This window comes from Myotis daubentonii, chromosome 17 (assembly GCF_963259705.1).
Source record: "Myotis daubentonii chromosome 17, mMyoDau2.1, whole genome shotgun sequence".
Taxonomy (NCBI): Eukaryota; Metazoa; Chordata; class Mammalia; order Chiroptera; family Vespertilionidae; genus Myotis; species Myotis daubentonii.
Window position 1 is genome coordinate 25,595,098 of NC_081856.1, and position 23,399 is coordinate 25,618,496.

The 23,399-nt window shown below is 46.3% G+C and overlaps 1 protein-coding gene across 3 annotated transcripts; it reads left to right on the forward strand.

The window, feature by feature from the left end:
- The first annotated feature begins 1,788 nt into the window (after positions 1–1,788).
- On the forward strand, positions 1,789–23,332 carry SDR16C5 (short chain dehydrogenase/reductase family 16C member 5). Of its 3 annotated transcripts, none has more exons than XM_059673144.1 (7): positions 1,789–1,916; positions 10,711–11,057; positions 14,957–15,088; positions 17,543–17,642; positions 19,619–19,763; positions 20,696–20,821; positions 23,017–23,332. In XM_059673144.1, the coding sequence occupies exons 2-7, from the start codon at positions 10,725–10,727 to the stop codon at positions 23,105–23,107; spliced, it is 927 nt and encodes a 308-aa protein (XP_059529127.1). In that variant the 5' UTR covers positions 1,789–1,916; positions 10,711–10,724; the 3' UTR covers positions 23,108–23,332. The 3 variants fall into 3 exon arrangements, with proteins under 3 accessions (XP_059529127.1, XP_059529129.1, XP_059529128.1); XM_059673145.1 differs by having other exon boundaries at positions 1,790–1,925; XM_059673146.1 differs by lacking the exon at positions 14,957–15,088.
- Positions 23,333–23,399: the final 67 nt, after the last annotated feature.

A 23,399-nucleotide genomic window follows, 5' to 3' on the forward strand; every position in this document is an offset into this window, starting at 1 on the left:
CTTTTTCATAATTCATTAGCCCACTCTGCATCTTCCATCACAAATTAATTGTCTATTCCTGGCCTTTGCCACAAAGGACCCTTTAAAAATATTTTTCTTAGCTTTCAGGATTATGGTCAAGAGTTTTCCCACGTCACGTCAAAGTGGGGCCTTCTCCAAACAGCAGGGCTCAAGTTCAGAACCTTTAATTACATCATCAGTGAAACCCCACTTCTCTGCACTCATATTTGGTTTTAATGAGATTTCTAACAATGCTTGAGATTTCTTTCTTGAGGTCTACTCTGAGCTGCTGACCGGGAAATAGAGTGAGAGCCCAGGATTTTGCTCAGAGAAACCATGAAGATGACATAAGGCTGGTTGTTCTGTAATGTTCGCTCTTCCAGGCAGACTATACAGCCTGGAGCCCATTACCCAACCTTCCGAGTCTTAGTCACTCTCATTCCCAGGCATTGCTCACCTCCACACCTTGTCCCAGTCTGTCTCTGAAGTCTGGAAGGCCCTTCCAGCCCAGCTACCCCTCCTCATCCAGCCTGTCCAAGTGCCCCTCTTCTATGCACAGGGGCACCGAGGGTGCATGTCTATCATCCAGACATGTGCAGTTCAAGAATATGTCTACCCCTTCTCCTCGCCGCCCCCCCCCAAAAAAAAAACAAACAAAAAAACTCTGTAGTTCCCAGAAGCATGCCCACACTGAAATCAGTGCACACACACCTGCTCCATTCACTCTCCAATCGGACCACGGCTCGCCACAGCCTACAGAATACAAGTCACTTCCTAAATACTGAAATGACATTCCAGCGTCTCCCCCGCACCTCCCTTCCCAGGCTTAGACCACTCACCTGTTTCTTCTCACAGCTATGTGCAGTCCTCACACACCCAGGTCTGTCCCAGATACAGGCTGCCTAACGCTGCTCTCCTCTGAGCCTTCACCACTTGGCACTTATATGCATCCTCCCCAACCCTGGGTCAATTCCAACCGCAATCTTGTCCTGACAACCCGTTTTTCCTTCAATACCCCATCACTTAATATTTCTGCTCCTGATGCCACCCAGCAAACTCCACCCTCTATTACGAGCTTGCAATGGGGAGCTCTGCTTATATTAGATGATTAGCTAATGTTAAGTGATTTTTATCTTTTTTTCTTGGCAGATGTGACACTGCTGTTTCCTGGATCCTTGTACACAGAAAAGATGCATACTAGCCAATGCCGATTGGATCGGAGTGCACTGTTGACTTTTTCTCTTTTTTCTCACCCTCACCTTGATGAACAAACTTTCCCCTCGCCCTCCACTCAGTCTTCTGCTGGCGCCCCACCCACTCCCCCCCTCACTGCACCCGCCGCCCGAGGCTCTCCCACGCCCACACTACTCACCGCCACGGGACCTGGGAAGCTGATAACCTTGATCCCAGATGGAAGCGTCAGACGGGGCGGGCGGGCTCAGCCTCCGAGGCCAGCGCGGCAGGCTGCACCGGCAGGACTAGCTCCCTCCCCCGCACGGCCTCCCGCACCCGCCTCCTCTTTGTTCTCTAACTCAAGGGTTCCCGGCTTCGGGGCTGTGCTTGGAAACACGTGGGGCCCTTCCAACTCAGAAATTCAGGTTTAATAATCCACGGAGCAGCCTGGCTCTGGGAATCTTGAACATCCGCGGGTGCGTCTTGTGTTTGAAATCCTGGCGCCCGGCGCGCGCATCTGGTCTTCTCGACCTGATTTCCAGCTTCTCTCCCGGGCGCCGGGGGAGAAAAGAAAGGAGCCGGGCCCACGCCCGCCCCACCCCTTGCGGGGGCGCGGCCGACCCGCCCTCCGGCGTGGTCTCCAGCAGGTGCCGGGATAAATCCCGGAGCCTCGTGGGGCTGCCAGCCAGCGCCCCGGTGCCCGAGGAGGACGAAGAGGCTTCTCCGCGCGCAGCGAGGGCAGCGTGTCCCCAGTGAGTTGGCGAAGTCCGGGTCCAGGGACGGGGCACGACCTCCAGGGGGAGTGGCGCCCGAGGCTCGCCAGCCCGCAGCGCCTGGGGCATAGTGCTGGGGGTGGAGGTGGGGGGGTCGGGAGGAGGGCGCGGCGAGTCTGAAAGAGCGCCCCGCATCGGAGGCCAGGCGGCACCCAGCCCCGCGGGGGTGAGCTGCTTGCCTCCTTCCCCAACCCGGAGCAGAGGGCAGGGTAACTCCCTGGTCCCCTCTTCGGTCCATTCAGCCTAGGTGCCCTGCTCTCCGCTGCTGGAAGCATCTTCCTCTCCCTCCCCAGCGCCCCAACCCGCCCTGGCCCTCACCCGTCCCCTTCCCAGGACCCTCTTGCTGCTGCCCCCTGGCCTGTGAAGCATGAATCACCTGTTTCCATTGCACCAGCTTAGTTCAGCTTGGACTAGGAAGCATAGGATGGAGACACCAAAGAAGTCTTCAGCCTGATTAAATTTAAATTTTCATTTTAAATGTTTTAATCGATTGAGAGAGAGAGAGAGAGAGAGAGAGAGAGAGAGAGAGAGAGAGTCACCTGCCGCCTTCTGCACGCCCCCTACCGGGGATCGAGCCTGCAACCTGGGCACGTGCCTCAACCAAATGGAACTGGCAACCTTTCTTTCAGTGCACAGGACCATGCCCAACCAACTGAGCCACACCGGCCAGGGCCAGCCTTACATTTAATATGCTGTCATTTCCCAAGTAAGGAAGAGTCTTGACACTAAAATGGAACTTTATATTTTAGTGCTTTACTTTTGTTTGTAAGCATACTCACTATAGCCATCTTTTAATTGGTATATCCAAGGATCATTAATTTACATGCTAGAAGTAACACCAGTCATAGCTCTAACTGCTATTTTTTTTTGCTGCCATTATGTGCCTATCACTGTTCTACCAAGGCCTGTAACCTGCCCAGCCCTGAAATCTAGCCCCACTCCTCTTGTCCCATCCTACCTCCAACCTATGCATCCTGAGAGGGCAATGAGGACCTTCTTTTTCCCCCAGAAGGTTTCATATGTGGTAGTATTGACCGAATAACTATATTACACTCCTTAATAGTTTACCTGCATTAACTTATTTAATTTTTACAGCTTTTCTTAGGAATTACATAGTGGTGTGCCTAAAAGGGACATGGATGGCCTGGTATTGGCTTTCTTGTCAAAGGAGTGTTGGCAGTGCCTAGGCTGCTGCCTGGGGAGGGTGCCTGGGGTGTCACATTACTGTAGAAAGTCTGACCCTCATCCTTGCAGGTCTGCAGGTACACACCCCATGACTATCTATCTATATAAAAGCCTAAGCGACTATCGCAACTGAATGGATGACCAAACAGGCTGTGTGGTGCAACCAGGCTGGCAGGGGGGTTAGTGAGGGGTGACCAAATGACTGAACAGCAGGCTGCATGGGGGACCAGGCTGGCAGGGGTGGCAGTTGGGGGCAACCAGGCCAGCGGGGGAGGGGGAGCAGTTAGGGGTAACCAGGCAGGCAGGCAGGTGAGCGGTTAGGAGCCAGCAGTCAAGGATTGTGAGAGGGATGTCCAAACCCGGCAGTCAGACATGCCCCGAGGGGTCCCAGATTGGAGAGGCAACCCTCCCTGCCCCATGCACAAATTTCGTGCATCGGGTCTCTAGTCCTATCTAATAAAAGAGAAAAATGGTAATTGACGTACGACGATACCCTTTTCATTGGCTAATCAGGGCTATATGCAAATTAACTGCCAACTATGATTGGCAGTTAACTGCCAACAAGATGGCGGTTAATTTGCATATGTAGGCACAATGCAGGGAGGCAAAAGGGAAAGCAGGAAGAAGCCCCCTGCCACTCCTGCCACTGACAGTGATCGGAAACCCAGGGGGGAGCTAAGAGCTGGGGGGCAGGGCAAAGGCGGCCCTGGGGCCGCCTTTGCCCTGCCCCCCAGCCATGATCAGAGAATCAGGCGCCTTTGCCGCCCTGGCCAGTGATAGCAGGAAGTAGGGGTGGAGCCAGCGATGGGAGCTGGTCATGGTCAAAGCTGGCAGTCCCGGGAGCTAGGGGTCCCTTGCCTGGGCCTAAAGCGAAGCCCACAATCACGGGGCCGCTGCAACTGCGGGTCCCCGCTGCCCGAGCCGGATGCCTCAGCCAGAGGTGTTAGGCCTGGGCAGGGGCGGAGCCTGCAACCGCGGGGAGCTGGGTGTCCCCTGCCCAGGCCTGACACCTCTGCCAGAGGCCTCAGGCCTGGTCAAGGGGCCGATCCGGTGATTGGTGATCGGAGGGTGATGAGGGTCAACTCCTCTGGCCGAGGCATCAGGCCTGGGTGGGGGGCGGAGCCGGGGATTGGGGGGATATGATGGTCCCCTTGCCCAGGCCTGAAGCCTGGGTCAGAGGAGTTGACCCTCATGACCCTCCGATCACCAATCACCGGATCGGCCCCTTGACCAGGCCTGAGGCCTCTGGCAGAGGTGTTAGCCTGGGCAGGGGCGGAGCCTGCAACCACGGGCAGCTGGGGGTCCCCTGCCCAGGCCTGACACCTCTGCCAGAGGCCTCAGGCCTGGTCAAGGGGCCGATCCGGTGATTGGTGATCGGAGGGTCATGAGGGTCAACTCCTCTGGCCGAGGCATCAGGCCTGGGTGGGGGGCGGAGCCGGGGATTGGGGGGATATGATGGTCCCCTTGCCCAGGCCTGAAGCCTGGGTCAGAGGCGTCAGGCTTGGGCGGGGGGTGGAGCAAGCGATCAGAGGGAGATGGGGGTCCCCTGCCCAGGCATGATTCCTGGGCCAGAGGCCTCAGGCCTGGGCGGGGGCCAGAGCCAGTGATCAGGGGGAGATGGGGGTCCCCTGTCCAAGCCTGACACCTCTGGCGGAGGCGTCAGGCCTGGGCAAGGGGCCGATCATGCGATCGGAGGGTGATGGGGGTCTACGCCTCTGGTCCAGGCATCAGGACTGGGCTGGGGGCAGAACCAGTGATGGGGGGAAATGAGGGTCCCCTGCCCAGGCCTGACGCCTCTGTCAGAGGCGTCAGGCCTGGGCAAGGGGCCGATCCTGCGATTGGAGGGTAATGGGGGTCAACGCCTGAGGGCTCCCAGTATGTGAGAGGGGGCAGGCTGGGCTGAGGGACACCCCCCCACACACACACACACACCCAGTGCACGAATTTCGTGCACCGGGCCCCTAGTCCTATATAATAAAAGGCTATTATGCAGATCAGTGGAACAACTGGTCGCTATGACGTGCACTGATCACCAGGGGGCAGATGCTCAATGCAGGATCTGCTCCCTGGTGGTTAGTGCGCCAGAAGCTGGGCTCATGGCTGGCAAGCACAGCAGTGGTGGTGGGAGCCTCTCCTGTCTCTGCAGCAGCACTATGGATGTCTGACTGTCCTCGGGGACTCCCGGACTGCGAGAGGTTGCAGGCCTGGCTGAGGGAACCCCCTGAGTGCACATATTTTGTGCACTGGGCCTCTAGTTTAATATAAGAGTCTGAATACCGCTGTTCACCCATCAGGTACCTTCTTTCCAAGTCCTGGAGGGCCTGGGATGCCCAAGTAATTATCTAAGCTATTCTGTGAAAATAAATTTGAACAAAGATGCCAGAGAGTGTGAAGGCCATTTCATTCCAAGGATGGTGAAACCCAGAGTGCCACAGAAGAAACCACTCTTTGTTTAACCAGAATATCTATGCCCCTCACTGCCAGCATTCTTATTCCCTGGTCACACAGTTAAAACCTACCTTAAGGCTTAAACTCTTCTGTCCCTCTACTGGGTGAGCTACTCCCAGATCTGTCTACCTCTCACCATTCATCATATGGATATCCACTCAAATGTCCATTCTTGGCAAATCCCTCCTGTTGCTTCTGACCTTCACCACAATTTAATTTCTATTCTCTATAGCTCCCTGCACTTTTCTTTATAAATCTACCAGAGGCCCAGTACACAAATTCATACACGGGTGGGGTCCCTCAGCCTGGCCTGTGCCCTCTAGCAATTCGGGACCCCTCGGGGGATATTGGACGGCCGGTTTAGACTGCTGGTTTCCCCCAAACCCCAGGGATAGGGCCGAAACTGGCAGCCCTACATCCCCTGAGGGACGTAAGAGTACACCAAGCAGTAGGTGGCCCAGGAGGAGCCATCTGTGAGCCCAGCATCTGGCACCTGTCAGTCAGCTGAGCGGTGCTCTCACTGCATTGAGCTTCTGCCCCCTGGTAGTCAGTGCAAATCATAGTGACTGGTCACATGGTCATTTGGTTGCTTAGGCTTTTATATAGAGAGACAGATGGATTGTGATGATGTATAGCAGTCATGGTGAACCTATGACACGCCTGTCAGAGGTGACACGTGAACTCATTTTTTTGGTTGATTTTTCTTTGTTAAAGGGCATTTAAATATATAAAATAAATACCAAAAATATAAATCTTTGTTTTACTATGGTTGCAAATATCAAAAAATTTCTATATGTGACACGGCACCAGAGTTAAGTTAGGGTTTTTCAAAATGCTGACACGCCGAGCTCAAAAGGTTCGCCATCACTGATGTATAGGGTGTCCCAAAATCCACGCAAGATTTGCAATTCAATTCAATTGCAAATCTTGCGTGGATTTTGGGACACCCTATATTTATTCATTTAATGTCTATCTCTTCAACTAGATCCTTAGCTCACCAGGCCAGAATACGGGAGGCTGCCCATCCCCTCAGCCCCAGTGCCCAGCATCAATGCTCAACAAACATAATAAATGAACATCTGGCCCTGCATTAGCTAGCACAGGGACCTTGGATAAACCACATACACGTTATTTCTGATCCTCAGTCACAAGAAACAACAGTTTTGGTCACAATAATTTCTGAAGGGTGCAACCACGATCCATAATTGACTCTATCCACTCATACTCATTAATAGTAACTAGTTTATCCTCAACCAGACTGCAAAGTGAGGACCTGCTGTTCTTTCATGGACATTGTCTGCCCTCCTCTGTCTATTCTCTGTAGCTCCCCACTCAGGGCAACCTCCCACCCCCACCACAGCACGCCCCCTGCTAAACACATCTTCTCATCCTGGAGGAAATCAGACCTTTCTCTTTTCTTCAGTGGGTTGTTATTAAAGCATGTTATAAACTCATTCCACTGAAGTGCAAGTAACTGATAACGGGATGTAAGTGTGGAGCCCCGTATGCGCTTGTCGGGAGGAGATTTGGTATTCTTTCACCTTGTTGGCGAGCAGCACCATGAATCTGAAAAACATAACATTTGTAAAGCACTGTGAGCCAGAATGGGTCAAGCACGTGACATACATTTTTTTTTCCCATCTGCAAAACTACTCTATGCCATAGGACCAGTAAGTAGAGATGAGGAGACCTCGACCAGAGAGGCTATGGAGTCTGCCCCAGGTTTCACAGCCAGGCAGGGGTAGGACAGGACTGGAATCCAGACCTGTCTCTCACTGATGTCCTACAACCATTAGGTCTGAGTGGTAAATGATAGGGTGCAGAGGCCCAGAGCTGATGGTGAATTCATCAGAAAAGGTTTAGAACAGAGGTTCTCAACCTGTGAGTAGCAACCCCTTTGGCGGTTGAACGACCCTTTCACAGGGGTCGCCTAAGACCATCCTGTATATCAAATATTTACATTATGATTCATAACAGTAGCAACATTACAGTTATGAAGTAGCAACGAAAATAATTTTATGGTTGGGTCACAACATGAGGAACTGTATTTCAAGGGCCAGAAGGTTGAGAACCACTGGTTTAGAAGGTCTAATTAGTCTTCTTAAAATACATTATGCAAATAGGGTTTTACATTTCTCTCTCTCTTTTTTTTTTTTTTTTTTTTTGGCTTGCTCAAAATCACACCTTTTATTTATGTATTTATTTTTTAAATAATTAAATCTTTATTGTTCAGATTATTACAGTTGTTTCTCTTTTCTCCCCCATAGCTCCCCTCCACCCAGTTCCCACCCGCCCTCTGCCCTCACCCCCCCCCCGCCCACTGTCTTCATCCATAGGTGCACAATTTTTGTCCAGTCTCTTCCCACATCCCCTCCCCTTACCCCCCCAAGAATAGTTAGTCCACTAGTTAGTCCACTCCCTTTCTATGCCCCTGATCCTATTATAATCACCAGTTTATTCTGTTCATCAGATTATTTGTTCACTTGATTTTTAGATTCACTTGTTGATAGATGCATATTTGTTGTTCATAATTTGTATCTTTACCTTTTTCTTCTTCTTCCTCTTCTTAAAGGATACCTTTCAGCATTTCATATAATACTGGTTTGGTGGTGATGAACTCCTTTAGCTTTTCCTTATCTGTGAAGCTCTTTATCTGACCTTCAATTCTGAATGATAGCTTTGCTGGATAAAGTAATCTTGGTTGTAGGTTCTTGGCATTCATCACTTTGAATATTTCTTGCCACTCCCTTCTGGCCTGCAAAGTTTCTGTTGAGAAATCAGCTGAGAGTCGTATGGGTACTCCCTTGTAGGTAACTGACTGTCTTTCTCTTGCTGCTTTTAAGATTCTCTCTTTGTCTTTTGCTCTTGGCATTTTAATTATGATGTGTCTTGGCGTGGTCCTCTTTGGATTCCTTTTGTTTGGGGTTCTCTGCGCTTCCTGGACTTGTAAGTCTATTTCTTTCACCAGGTAGGGGAAGTTTTCTGTCATTATTTCTTCAAATAGGTTTTCAATATCTTGCTTTCTCTCATCTTCTGGCACCCCTATAATTCGGATGTTGGTACGCTTGAAGCTGTCCCAGAGGCTCCTTACACTATCTTCGTATTTTTGGATTCTTTTTTCGTTTTGCTTTTCCAGTTGGGTGTTTTTTGCTTCTTTGTATTTCAAATCTTTGACTTGATTCTTGCGATCCTCTAGTCTTCTGTTGGAACTCTGCATAATATCCTTTATTTCAGTCGGTGTATGCTTAATATCTAGTTGGTCCTTTTTCATACCCTCGATGGTCTCACTAGATTTCTTGAGGATCTCACTACATTTATCGGCAGATTCACCCGTCTTTTTGAGGGTCTTACTAAATTTGTCAGCGGTTTCTAGAAAGTTCTTGAAAAACCTTAAAAGTGTGGTTTTGAACTCTATATCCAATAGTTTGCTTTCCTCCATTTCTGTCATTTGTGTCCTGTTTCTTTGTCTCCGCATTTTGGCTGCTTCCCTGTGTTGATAGAGTGGCTTTCTGTGCTAGATGTCCTATAGGGCCCAGTGGCTCAGTCTCCCCAATTACCTGAGGAGGACACTCTTGGTGCACCCCCTTGTGGGCTTTGTGCACAGTCTTGTAGTTAAGCCTTGATTGTTGTAGGTATCGCTGGGAGGAATTGACCTCCAGGCCAATTGGCAGTGAGAATCAGCTGTGTCTGCAGTGGGAGAACTTCTGTGCTGAGGACACCTTTCTGGGGCAAGACTTGCTTCAGTGGGGCTTTGGTGCTCACTGAGTCTGCCCCCTGAGTGTGACCCTTATGGATCTGAGGAGTTGTAATCTGGATGGTCCCACTCTGACCACTGGGTACACTGGCTCTTGGATCTAAGGAGGTGCTAATTTAGCCTCTGCCTGAGGCTACCCAGCAGGAGCTACGAAGAGATCTGCAGATTCCCCTTCTTTTTGGGGGGGTTTGGAGATGCCCAGATGAGGCCCAGCTGTGAAGCAATGCAAGCCGCTGTGGGGTTTTGGGCCTTCTCTTGGAAGTTCTGGGTCTGTCTAGCCAGCTGCAATTTGTTAGGTAATTTTCAGATTGCAAAGGGCCAGGGCATTCATATGCAAAAGCCTCTGCCACAGCCTGGGTGGGGCGGGGTCTCAGGGAATCAACAGGGCAGAGCAAGCAGCTATGGCTGATCCTCAGCCCTGCCCTAAGGGGCCGTGTGTCTCAGTGTCCTGGTAATTGCTGCAAGCACCTCTGAGGGAAAGCCGCCCTCTAGTTCCGAGTTCTGCCTACTGCCAGATAGTCCAGTTTCTCCCAGTATGAGTCCTGGGTCCCCAGAGACTTCCCGGAACTGGAGTTCAGAGCAGTCGGGAGCTTGTGACTCCCTCCTGATTCAAAAAGAAAGCTGCGTCCTCAGGTACCAACCCCTTTCCGCGCGCTCAAGCCTCCGTACCTCTGCACTTTACATCCGCAGCTCCTCTGAGTCTCAGTGTGCTTTTCTCTTTTCTTCTAGTTGTAGAATTTCCACTCATCCAGCCTTCCTGTAGTTCTGGATGATGTCCGTTTTGTCTTTTCATTGTATTTTTGAAGTTGTTGTGGGAGGCAGCAATTTTCAGTGTTTACCTATGCCCCCATCTTGGTTTCTCCTACATTTTTCTCTTGAATCTCATATTTTAAATAGTGACACGTAATTTAAGAACAACAATGCAAATGAGAAAACATGAATCTAAAAGGAGACAGCAATAAAAGCAAAGATGTAGCAGTTATGTCATAAGCTTGATATGGTCAAGACTTTGAACATAAATCGGCCCACAGGGCTCATGATTATTAGGAGAAAAAGTTCACTCTGAGAAATAATGAACGTCTTCTTTGGGTTAAATTTGGGTGTAGTTACAGTTCCTGGTTAATGAACATTTGTTCATGAACAAAGCTGAGTGGGCATGCAGATGTGTGTTGAGCTTGAGCTTGGTGCTGGCCAAGATCCGGTCCCGGTGGGCCCCCCCCTTTTTTTAAGTTCAGATTCTGCTACCAGGAGAGATGTTTAAATCACGCTTCTCAATTTCTTTCACTATTTCAGGAAATATGAGCTCCATGTAACAAGCAAACTCAGAGGGAGTAGACGCCTAGGTCTTTATATGAGTATGTCTGTCTGTCTTCATAGGTGTCAGTCAGAATATGGCTCCCAACGTGAAGTCAGCAAAGAAAGTATTCGTTTTCTTAGGAAAATCAGTATTTAGTCTTCTGGAGACTATGATTTTTACCTTAATCCCAAAGCCACGGAAGAACGTTGCTGGTGAAATCGTACTTATAACAGGTGCTGGGAGTGGACTCGGAAGGCTCTTAGCCCTTAAATTTGCCCGCCTTGGAGCTGTGCTTGTTCTCTGGGATATCAACAAGGAGGGGAATGAGGAGACATGCAACATGGCTCGGGACGCCGGAGCCACAAGAGCCTATGCCTATACCTGTGACTGCAGTAGAAAGGAAGAGGTATATCGAGTGGCCGATCAGGTAAATTTTGGGTGCTTACTCTTTGCTATGGGTAGTAAGAACTCTATGTAAATACTTGGAAATACATCAGTTTCTTTCTCTATTTGCTTTTCTCAGTGCCAATTTGCCTATCTCCAACATTCCTTTAATTTAAAAATTTTGGGGGAGTGGGAATTAGAATTTTTGCAATACACCATGTTAAGCACCCTGTATGTATTATATATTATAATCCTATAAAGTAAGGCATATTAGTACCTCCAGTTCACAAATGAGAAAACCAAGACTTAGGAGAGGTAAATAGCTTACCTAAGAAAAAGATAATAAGTAGCAAAGCGGCAGCTGGGACATGAGCCTGTTGACTCCTGAGTAGGTACTCTGACCACCACTCTATACTGACTGTGCTGGCCCTTATCACAATATAAGATAGGTGATAGCACCATCTTTGAGGATGAAGAAACTGAGGCACAGATATATTAACGTGCTCAGGGTTCCAGAGCTACTGCATGACTAAGCCAGGTGTAAACCCACATTTAGTCTAATTTTAAATCCAGCTATTTCCGCTCCACCAGAATGCCTTTGATTTGCATGTATATTTCTCCGAAGTTACCATGAAAAAATTAGAATATTTTATTCATCCTAAAGACTGTTAACCTCAGTTGTTCCTTTAGCGATGACAGAGATGCACATATTTAGGACACTTTCAGGAAACCAAAGCTCCAATATGCCAATGGTAGGGTTTTCTTAGTTTGTAGAGGAACTAACTTGTTTGCTGACTGTCTCCTTTCCTTATTAAGGATTAATCTGTTTTCATGTTGGCACGAGTATTCTACACATCACTCTCCAGGGCCACTTCTTTTGTGACTCCCAGGGTTCTCTCATTTAGTGAGAAGGGAGGAACTAGACCAGCTTGTGACAAGCAAGCAACCACATTGGAAAGCTCTTGCACAGCAACCACATTGGAAAGTTCTTGCACAGCAACTACATTGGAAAGGTTTTGCACAGCTTCTCTGCTCAAAACTAGTAGAAAGGTTTGCAGGTCACTGGCCATTGGGTGAGTTTGTAACTTTCGTTTGAGTTTGTCTTTACATTTTACACATCTGTTCTACCATTGCCAATCACAGGCTGCCCAGAAGAGTCTGGAGACCCAAACTTAACAAGCTAGCAGGGCTCATGCTGGGACTACCCTGCAAAGAGCAGATGTGTCTTTTTCAGAGCTGACCTCACAAATTCAGCCCTTTGTCCTTGAAGCACCAGTCACCTGGCAGGTTGGCTTACACTGATGACAAATAACTTCCCTGGCAAGTCTTAAGCAATAACTGGCTTGTGTTCAAACACAACATCTTCAGATGTGGAACAAGCTAATATGAGGTGCTCCATAAATAATTAGTTCCCACTGCTCCATATCCATAATTTAGTTCTGCCCAAAATGCTCAGCTTCAGAAATGGTCAAACATGGTGCATTTACTAGCCTATTATTCAACTTTTCTTACTTCTGGGTCTTGCAGACAATTAAGTATATGCTCTTTTGCATTCAGGAGAAGCAAACTACTTTCCACCTTATAAATCAAGCACTTCCACTTCTTATTCTGGATAGAGGGAAGCTACCAGAGAAATTTTACAAAGTATGCCATAGAGGAGTGATCCAGGTGAAAATTGTCAGAGCAGTTTGACAGTGTTTTATCTCCTCTGAGACCCCAATCACCTTGAAAGCTTGTGTCCCTAGAGCATAGTTGGCACTGAAAGTCCGGCCTTGATACCTGGCATCCTGGGTGAGAGGTCATTTGGAACAGTAAACACAAGACCAGCCTGGAGCTATGTAGTTGTCACTTATCCTTAATGTGGCATGTGGAAGTATCCTAACTATATATTTAATAACTGTGATGCCTTAGACAAGCCAACTCATAATCGATTTTGCTTGGCATACCTCTAATTGACTGCATTGGTTCAACAGAGAAAAAAAAACCCACCTCATTACAGGCATACTGCTGAGACATTGAGGGTTCAGTTGCAGACCACTCAATAAAGTGAGTTGTAATCTTTTTGCTGATGAAGGGTCTTGCCTTATTTGTAAAAATGAGGTGTGTTTGTATTTGTAGTATCAGTGAATTTTTTGTAAGGTTTATTACTGATTCCAGATGTCCAAGGTCAAACTTCAGGATTGCTTCATCTTTTAAACCACGTGGTCACTGGTAGAAGTTGACTTTAACCTATTGCCCACTATGACTTATAGTGGTGGGAAAGTCAAATCAGCCATCCTGGGCAGTGTGGAGTTAGACACTGACACGCACAGCCTTCCTGTGGGTTCTTATTGTCATAGTGTGGCTATTCAAAAGGTGGGCACAGCTTATGTGCAAGTCTTCCTGGGGCTGAAGAGATTATTGCCACATTCTTACAACAAAGAAGAATAATGAATGCCGGAAAAAAAAAAAAGAAGGAAGGAAGGAAGGAAGGAAGGAAGGAAGGAAGGAAGGAAGGAAGGAAGGAAGGAAGGAAGGAAGGAAGGAAGGAGAGAGAGAGAAAGAAAGAAAGAAAGAAAGAAAGAAAGAAAGAAAGAAAGAAAGAAAGAAAGAAAGAAAGAAAGAAAGAAAGAAAAAGAAAGAAAGAAAGAAAACTAAGTATAAAATTAGGATCTGCTGTGTTTTCCCTTAGATGTTACCCCTGAGCCCCTTATAAAACAACACAAACTTACTCTCATCCCAGGATGACCACTCAAGTTACTGTAGGCCCAGTGTCATTGTAGCAAATGTGGCCTACTTGTTCCTCCCTTCACAGATCTTATGCCTAAAGTTTGGGGGAGGGAGAAGAAAGCCAGCCAGCTGATAAAAACAGCATAGACAGGTTCTGAACCATGATGTGTGTTGAAAGCATGGATATACTGAATATCATACTTCCTCCATTCACTCCCTATGCCACCCCATCTTTGTGTCTGCTAGGTCTTGATTTATATGACTCCAGAGGTCCGGTGCATGAATTCATGAACCAGTGGGGACCCTCGGCCTGGCCTGTGGGATCAGGCCAAAACTGGCTCTCCAACATCCCCCAAGGGGCTCTGGATTGCGAGAGGGCGCAGGCCAGGCCAAGTGACCCCATCAGTTCATGATCAATCGGGGCTGGGGAGGGATACAGGAGGTGGGGTAGCAGGAGGGCTCCAGGGCATGTCCAGAGTGTCTCGCTCAGTCCTGATGGGCCAGACCCCAGCAGCAAGCTAACCTACGGGTCAGAACGTCTGCCCCCTGGTGGTCAGTGCATATCATAGCATGCTAAGGTTGAGCAGCCTTAGCATATCATTAGCATATTATGCTTTGATTGGTTGAACGGATGACATATTGACCGGACACTTAGCATATTAGGCTTTTATTATATAGGAATAGAGGCCCAGTGCATGAAATTCGTGTACAGCTATGGTCCTGCCAGCCGGGGCCTCCCTTCCCAGCTGCTGGCTGCCAGCTGCCAGCCAGGACCTTCCTTTATTCCATGCCACCCCCTGGTGATCAGTGCACGTCATAGCGAGTGATTAAACTGCCAGTCGGTCGAACTCCCGAGGGGACACTTTGCATATTAGCCTTTATATAGAGAGATGGCAATAAGGGCGTACCTCCCAACACATTGATTAAAATTATATGCTTCTTAGAGCATAGAACAAAGTTACTACTCACCAAATATAAGAATAGCTCTAAATGTAGAAGGAAAGCAGCATTGCATTGTTGGAATTATCATAAGGAGAAGAAGAAATAAAAAGAAAAGCATCAGACTTGGATCGCTAATGCACTGTACACTCAGCAAAGGAAATAAAACATGCTTTGTTTCCAGACTGCATAAGCTCAGTCTCTTAACAAGGTTTAAGTTGGGGCGCGGGGATTAAACCTAGATCATATAAGAAATTACTACGTTGATGGTGCTGCTCTTGTTACTCAATTCAGGTTAAAAAAGAAGTTGGTGACATTTCCATCCTAATCAACAATGCTGGCATCGTAACAGGCAAAAGGTTCCTCGACTGCCCGGATGACCTTATGGAAAAGGCTTTTGATGTGAATTTCAAAGCACATTTATGGGTAATAATTTTTTCTTCTCATAACAAAGATTAGCCTCTAAATAAAGCACAGTCTTCTCAATTTTAGCTTATCCTGGTCTACCCAGTCATCTTCTCCCAATCCAACTCAACCCACACTCCCAGAACTCTCCAGGGAATCCTACAAAGACACACTGTCCTTGTGGTACTACTGTCATTTATTCACTGCCCTAGGCACCTCAGGCATGAGCCTTAAAACAGCTCCTTGAGATAAGGAATCACAAAAGTTAAAAGACTTACTCAAGGCTACACCGCAAGTGACAGCACTTAGACTTGGCCAGGGTGACCTTATCATTTGCCTAAGCTGCAACTCTTTTGAAAAAAGCGAGAGGGCATTCTTAATAAGCAACATTAACCAGGTCTGTTCTGAGCAAACCAAAACATTCGGCCTCCTGACTCAGTACCTACCCAGGGAAAGAAAGGTTCCTACCAATAACCCTGGTGACTGCGTGCTGTGGACATCAAGGGGCACAGCCATGTGCCCACTTTCAGACACTGTGTTTTCCTGGCTGTAGCTGAGACCAAACATATCAGGCCGCCCCATGCCAGGCACGGTCCCTCGTTCTGCCTCTCCCAGCACGTGAGCCCATTTTGTTCCCGCCCCCCCCACTCATAGCTCATCCTTCCCTTGTCCAGCTCTGCTTCTGAGAGTGATTATTTGCTGGAGATTTCTGAGATCCCCTCCATTCTCCTCACACCTCTCCACGTGGACTTTCCACTCAACTCTCCTTGCACAGCTTTCAGAGACTGTAGGTTTTCTGTCTCCTAGTTTCACCAAAAATGCCATGGTGGTACTCTTGGGGTTCTCTTTAGTTTTCAGGAGAAAGATGGAAAGATTCAGAACTCAGTGGCCACCATGCTCCTTCAGGAACTACTGCAAGTGACTTGTGTTGTCTTGTCCCAAATGCCCCTCGGCTGCATTAGAATGAAGTTGTGATATCCCATCAGAAGGAAGACAAAGGCAGTGTCCCTGAAAATCTCCACTCCGGGGCTTTCATGTTCTTTCCCCACCTCTCGCTTTCCTGGTCTCTTTCATGGTCTCCTCTTTCTCTTCTTTCTCTTCCACTTTCTCTTCCACGTGTTTCTGAAATACTGATGTTCCCCTGCTGGCCCTGACCTCCCCTCACGCCCTCTCTGTACGCTTTTTCTGAGCAAGTCCAGGTACGTTCTTTGAGTACTTGCACAGAGTGGGCACTTACTTGCTAGAGGGTCAGAGAGCGTATGGTGACAGGACTCCCAAGGGGAGTGTTGCCAGGGAGAACTGACTCAGAGCGGACGCCACGGTTTTTATTATGCTGCTTGTTTTGATTTTCCTCCTCTCTGTAAGTGTTAGGTTCTCTCTGAAACTCATTATGATGCAGACAAACAGAGGTTGGTTGACTTTTACAAGAGATTGTTTTTCTCATATTTATTTATAGTAGGAAACAAATATGAAATATAAATTTATGGAAAAGAGAAAGCAATTTGGCGACAGAAACAGAGTTCAGGGTGTTGGGGCTGCTGGTAGGAAGGTGCTACGAGCCAGGGGAGGTAGATGATCTCTAGAAGCTGGAAAAGGAAAAGGAACAGATTTTTTTCTAAAGCCTCTGGAGAAAATGTGGTCCTGATAACACATTGATTTCGGCCCAGTGAAACCCTTTTTTTACTCTTGTCCTAAAGAATTGTAAGAATAAATTTGTGTTGTTTTAAGCCAAAAAAAAGAAATGTAAATTTACGAAATAAAATGCAGTTATTCGTATAGGTTAATTATTCCTCTGTTGCAGAATACATCTTCTTCCAAAGCTCATTGCTCTTTCCTTTATCTTCTTTCTCCAAATCCCATATCAAAGGTGAAGGTGTTCTGTGGTCCTCAAACACAGTATCCGTCCCCTCGTTCTAACAGATATTCTCTTTTATGACATGGAACAAAATTAAGAAACTATTATTCAAAGAAGTAGAGATAAATGTAAAACAAAGTGATATCTTTACACTGAAGCCAACAGCAGCATGTCCTGTAAACTCTGTTCAAAAAAAATTTGAAATTCAAATATGATCCCAGGAGAAAAAGAGCAATATAAATCTAAATAATCTTATTCTTGATTATAATCTAAATAATGATATCTTTTCCTTTCTGGATTGTGGCTGCCATAACTAAGATTCTCCTGTATTGCTTCAATTATTGTCTTAATATTGTGTTTTGAAAAATCAAATATGAGCAAAATGTAAGTTTGAGTAAATTATTTGTAATAATATTGGTATGCCATGAGGAAAATATTGATTTCATAGGTGAAACAAGTTAAGATGGTTACTTTCCAGATACTTAAGTTTTTATATTGCAGTGCCTTCAGGTATTTTTATGAGCTTAAAAAAAATTTTTTAATCACAATGATCATATAAACATCTGAAAAAGAGTAAAATGTGGTATAAAATATTAAAAGTTTTACTTTGCTCATCTTAGACTTATAAAGCCTTTCTACCTGCTATGATCGCTAATGCGCATGGACACTTGGTTTGCATTTCAAGTTCAGCTGGATTATTTGGAATAAATGGGCTGGCAGGTAAGAAAAGTGTAATATTTCACATTTGCACATTTTCCCTAGCTCTAACTTACATAATAGCTCTGAGTAATCAGCATTGACCTGATGCACCAATAATAAAGATAAAAAATTAAGAAGTATATTTAATAAGGGAAGTGGTTGAGAACTACATAATGCATCAAAACTGCCCATCAGATATACCTACCGGAAGTTGAAGTATGCACTTTGGAATCATTACGTTTTACATAGTCCCCTGGGTTTAAAAATGAGAGAGAGAGAGAGAGAGAGAGAGAGAGAGAGAGAGAGAGGAGACACCTTACTGATGACTGTTTTTACATAAGTGATTAGCATAGTCACCATCCCCAAGATTCATCTGGTACTGTTTTCAGGTTGGTAAAAAAACGACCACTCTGCCTTCTGAAGTCTCCCCCTGCTGTCAGTTTGGAGATAATTTCTCTACCCCAAGAAACCTAAACTTCACCTCTTTGCTTTTCCACTGATTGGAAGACTTAAAGGAAGTGGTTGCCACTTCCCTCTCCTTTGCAGCTGACTTGTCATTAGCAGTGGGGAGGGGGCAAAGAGATAGACCAAGATCTTCAGTGAAGGCAGCCCAACTCAGGAGGGGGCTCCCGGAGGAGCAGAAGTCTCATCCTTCCCTACCAGGGCGTCCCCAGGAGCAACATGCCATGTACTGACGCAGATCCCTGAGACTCGGGCATCAGAAGCCCTAGCTGCGATACTCGGATAACTTTGGCCAACCTTCCCGTGAGGCACTTCCTGAGGCTTTGGAGCTGAGCCTAATCCAAGATTCACAGTACCAGTCTAGGCCCAGCTCATCTCAATTAGGTGAAGCGGTTTTCCAGAACCACCAGTCACCCAAAATATTTTCAGTCTGTGCACATCTCCCTGTACTCTGTCATTCTCAGAAATCATCACGTTAGCATTACCTCTCTCGTATATGTCTGATCAATGATGAAACTCTGAAATAATGCAGGTATATTTACAGCTTCTGTTCATCTTTTTTCTGACGCCGTATCTCTCTATCTTCAGAAGGATTCTTCCATCCCCAGCTGGCCTTAGAAACAAGCGTAAGCCTTTTGTAAATCCCACCGTGGGGGTCTTGGCTCCCCAGCATCAGAATCACCAAGGGTGTTATTTGTCTCGAGGGTTGAGGGACTCAGTGAGCTGCATTTGGACCAAATGACTCAGATGATCCCAAAAGCGGGTCAGGACTCCTCTCCCCTCCCTCCTTCTATGGTCTTACCTGCCTTCTTGAGCTGCAGCGGGCCTGACATCCCCACGCCTGGCACTCATTTCCTGGCTTTTGCCAGTTGTGGTAGCCGCTTCTGAACAGAGCAAGTACGTTTACCTTGTTTGACTGTGTGAGGCAAAGGGAAGGAGGAGCTCATCTCCACGCCTTTTCTACTCCAAACTTTTCCATGCAGCAGATTGAAAACCCAGGTGTTTACTTGAAGTGAGAGTGATTGAAGACAGCAAGCTCAAAATGGACAAGCTACCGAGTCCTTTGTTTTCCTTCTGAAAGTGGGAGAAAGAATTAGAGTTGGAAGAAACTTTGATCCGAGTATCATGACCCAGGCTGCCTTCTCTTGTCTAGCCTACTGCATTGCTTACTATATTTCCTCTTTTATGTGCCTTCCTGCCCCAATTGGGTTGAAATTCTTTGGGCCTAGATGCACATGCCATGTGCCCCATATAACAGCTAGCACATGTCTGACCATTTATAACGTGGAAGTAAAGGCTAGGAGTGTGACTGTAGGAGGCTCTCCAGCATCCACTCGGTCTTTATCAACTGAACTTTGTGTGACCATGTACCTCCCCACTCAGTCTGCACTTCTTCCAGTCGGAATGGACAACACACGAAACAAGAACTCTGAAATCGTTGTCTGATTTTCTGTTGGCTAGTGTTATGAGGAGACTTAATGTAATGCCATTTTTAAAACTTCAGAAGGTACATCAGCGTTGTTTGTCTTTTTCAGATTACTGTGCAAGTAAATTTTCAGCCTATGGATTTGCTGAATCTATTTTTTTCGAACTATTTGCCCAGAAAATAAAGGGGATCAAAACCACTATTGTGTGCCCATTTTTTATAAACACTGGAATGTTTGAAGGTTGTACTACTGGGTAAGTATATCCTGTAAGATCAAAGAAACTGCATTTTAAAAAATAATCGCCTCTTTTATTTTTTCTATCTGTTTGTTTGTTTATTTATTTATTTATTTATTTATTTATTTATTTAGTATAGCAAAGATGGAGATTTATTGAAGAACAAGTACAGACTCCCACGTAGGGAGAGGGAAAGGGTCCCCTATTTATTTATTTTTATTTTTACTTTTTTAAAGCCTCACCTCAGGACATACTTAGAGAAGGAATCAAACTGGCAACTTTTCGGTGCACAGGGCAACACTCAACCAACTGAGCCACTCGGCTGGGCTTTTCTAACTGTTTTTTTAAAGTTGTTTAAAAATGTATTTCTCTCGGATTCAGCATGATTTATGAATGGTCTCAGAATTTATTTTTTACTCAGCAGTGCTTATATTTAAGATGTTGGGTTTAATGTGAATGGTTTATCAAAGCCGTGTCTCACTCGCAGCCACCCTGTAGCCTGGATCTGCTCACTTGTCTCCCCAGCACTCAATCACATTCCTTTTCTGCCACCCAGCTCCCTCCTCCCCTCATCCCTGATTCCACAGGAGGACTGAAAATCACTTAAAGGGACACAAATTCCCCATTCTGCATCTCATGGAGATGACAGGAAATTCGTTTTTCAAAGACTTGCTTTATACTAATAGATCATTTATTTAATATGGTTTTACTTATATGCATATTATACATCAGTGTATTCATTAGAATCATCATTTTCCATTTCAAATTCCAGTTATTACCATGTTGATAATCAGGGAGTAAGTATAGAAGTAGATAAAATCTGGGAGGGAACGAAGCAAATAAATGATAATGTCTTACAGTCTTTTTATGCTTCATGTGCAAGAACTGTTTTTATTAATTTGTTAATTTTGGTTGTTTTTGTTTTTGTCTTTTTCTTTTTCACTCCCTAGCTGTCCTTCTCTGTTACCGATTCTGGAACCAGAGTATGTAGTCAGAAAGATAGTAGACGCTATCCTGCAAGAAAAAGTGTACTTGTATATACCAAAGTTCATATACGTCCTGATGTTTTTAAAAAGGTAACAACATCAGTCAGCTTCTATGACTTCTCTAATGTACCGATCACAACTTTCCCCAAATCCTGCCAGGAGAAGCCTCACCTGCAGAGTCCCGGTATTGGAAACAGTGCAGGGCATTTGCACATACTGTGCCCCCTCTTAGATGAAACATTCCTTCCCTGGCCTTCCAGAATATCCCAAACAGCTTCAATGCATACTCTTCTAGCATCTGAGCCTGGCCTCCTCAGGCATCTCACCGCTGCATGGCACACTGATTTGTGAGATCCTTGGATTATCGGCTGCCTCCCCACTGAGCCGTCAGTTCCTGGAGATCAGACGCCAGTTGGTTTCTGCTCACTCTTGTGTGTTTTCAGCTCCAGGGGAGAGTTTGACAAAAAAAAAAAAAAAAGACCAAAAAAAAAAAAAGAGGTGCCCTTCCTGCATAAGCAAAAGTCTTTTCTCTGTAGCTAATTGTATCTACAATTAACCAAAAATCATTCTTCCATGCCTTCATTTCCTCAGGCTTCACCTAGCACAGGAGTGGTGACTGATATAACTGCTAAGGTGTGGGGTGGGGCAAGAGGGTCTATGGCAAGGAGATTGAAATCTGGAGTTATAATCCTGCTGTGTACTAAGCCTGTGACTCTGAACATGACCTTTATTCTCCAGGTCCAATTTCCTCATTTACAGTGTAGAAATCAGTGCTTGTTACAGCTTGTGAATGAGTGAATGTAATGATTTTATTGGGCAGCGTGCGTGTTCACAGGACTGTGCCTCCACTTGCCTAACAGAGGTTAATGCCAACTGTAAAGAACATGGGATTTAATTTTTCTAATTTTTGAAATAATTATAGAGTTGATATTTACTTATATAAACCCCAGATTGAGGGGGGGTCTGCATAATTCCTGAGAAGGCTTTGAAAGCATGAAGAAGTTCAGTGAAGGGGATCACAGGACGCACTCCTTCCAACATCCCACAAGCATTAGAGGGTGCCTGGTGTGTGCAGGCATTGCTGACGACCCTAGGATTGGCGGTTACAGCAAAGGATAAGAGAGACAAGAGTCCTTGCCCTTGTGAAAATTATCTTCCTAGACCAGTGATGGCGAACCTATGACACGCATGTCAGAGGTGACACGCGAACTCATTTTTTTGGTTGATTTTTCTTTGTTAAAGGGTATTTAAATATATAAAATAAATATCAAAAATATAAGTCTCTGTTTTACTATGGTTGCAGATATCAAAAAATTTCTATATGTGACACGGCACCAGAGTTAAGTTAGGGTTTTACAAAATGCTGACACGCTGAGCTCAAAAGGTTCGCCATCACTGTCCTAAGGGGTAGGGATCAGGGAATAAACAAAAAATAATAAAGTAAAAGAGAAGATATGCTAGGAGGTCATAAGTGCTACAAAGAAATAGGAAGCAGGGAAAGGAAATTCCAGAGTGGTAGGATCGGGGGTGCAGGTTGAGGTCTAGTTTTCAGTATGGTACTCAGGGGAGGTCTCCTGGAAAAGGTAACATTTACTAGAGACCTGAAGCTGGGGAGGGCAGGAACCGCCTGGGTTTCTTGGGGTGTCCCCCGAGGGACAGCATAGATCCTTTACTTTATCCCCCCCTTAGCTCAGGGGTCAGGTTTCCTGGGCCTGCTCTGTTTACTGCCCCTCTCCTCGCTCTGCAATGTGAATGTCAGAATCCGCAGGGTCAGAGTGCTCCGTCAGGAGGGGCGCGTGGGGGTGGATGAACAGTCTTAGTTGGAACTTGCCCGCCATCTGAGGAGCTATTGCATCCAATCCTCACAGCAGGCCCAGAAAGAAAGATGAATGACCTCATTTTACACTGGAAGAAACTGAGGCTCCCGAGCTCAGCAACTTGCCTGCGATGACATCGTACATGACAGAGCTGGGTTTCAAGCCAGGCTCATCTGACTCCACGAGACGTCCCTGCTTCCAGCCCATCATTACATCGTGTAGGGAAGCTTTGGAAATGGACATGAGAAGTCAGTTGAAGGATGTAAATAAAGCAAAGGGAGGGGTAGAAACCCTGGGCTGGTGTCCTCCCACATTGTAGGCAAGCCCAGGGTGACACTGGGGCATGCATGGCAATGTGCGCATGCGTGAATTCTCCTGCGACAGGTCGGTGGCACTGCAGTTCAGCTGTGCTGTAAGGATGCTTTTATGAATGATAACCGAGAAAGTTTTCTCTTGTTTTCTCTTTAGTATCCTGCCCACCAAGTTGCTACTGCTCATAGGTGAATATGTGGGTGCCTTCAATTTTATGGATGGCTTCGTTGGAAAGAAAAAGAACTAAAGACCAACTCTATGGCTGATGTCATCTAAAACCCAACATTACATACCGCTTATTTCAATGAAGGGAAGGGTTTTTGTCTGATAGAATATATCTGGAGACGAAAAGTACCATTCGCGTTCTATCTGGACTGGAATATTCAGCCAATACTTTTGAAAATAATGTTGCCATCTGCTTTTTTGTTGAGTGCTTTTATTTATGATTAATAAAAACAGCTCATTTTTGTCATCTCTGCTTGCAGTAGGCGTGAGAGAGAGAGAGAACCCTCTCACATGGTGAGTGTTTAGCGGGAGGG

What these genes read in the sequence shown, in the direction of transcription:
- SDR16C5 (XM_059673144.1), top strand. Translation starts at nt 10,725, where the DNA reads ATGGCTCCCAACGTGAAGTCAGCAAAGAAAGTATTCGTTTTCTTAGGA. An exon ending in TATATCGAGTGGCCGATCAG is followed by an intron (nt 11,058 to 14,956) that starts GTAAATTTTGGG and finishes TACTCAATTCAG; the next exon opens with GTTAAAAAAGAAGTTGGTGA. An exon ending in TTTGAAGGTTGTACTACTGG is followed by an intron (nt 19,764 to 20,695) that starts GTAAGTATATCC and finishes TTCACTCCCTAG; the next exon opens with CTGTCCTTCTCTGTTACCGA.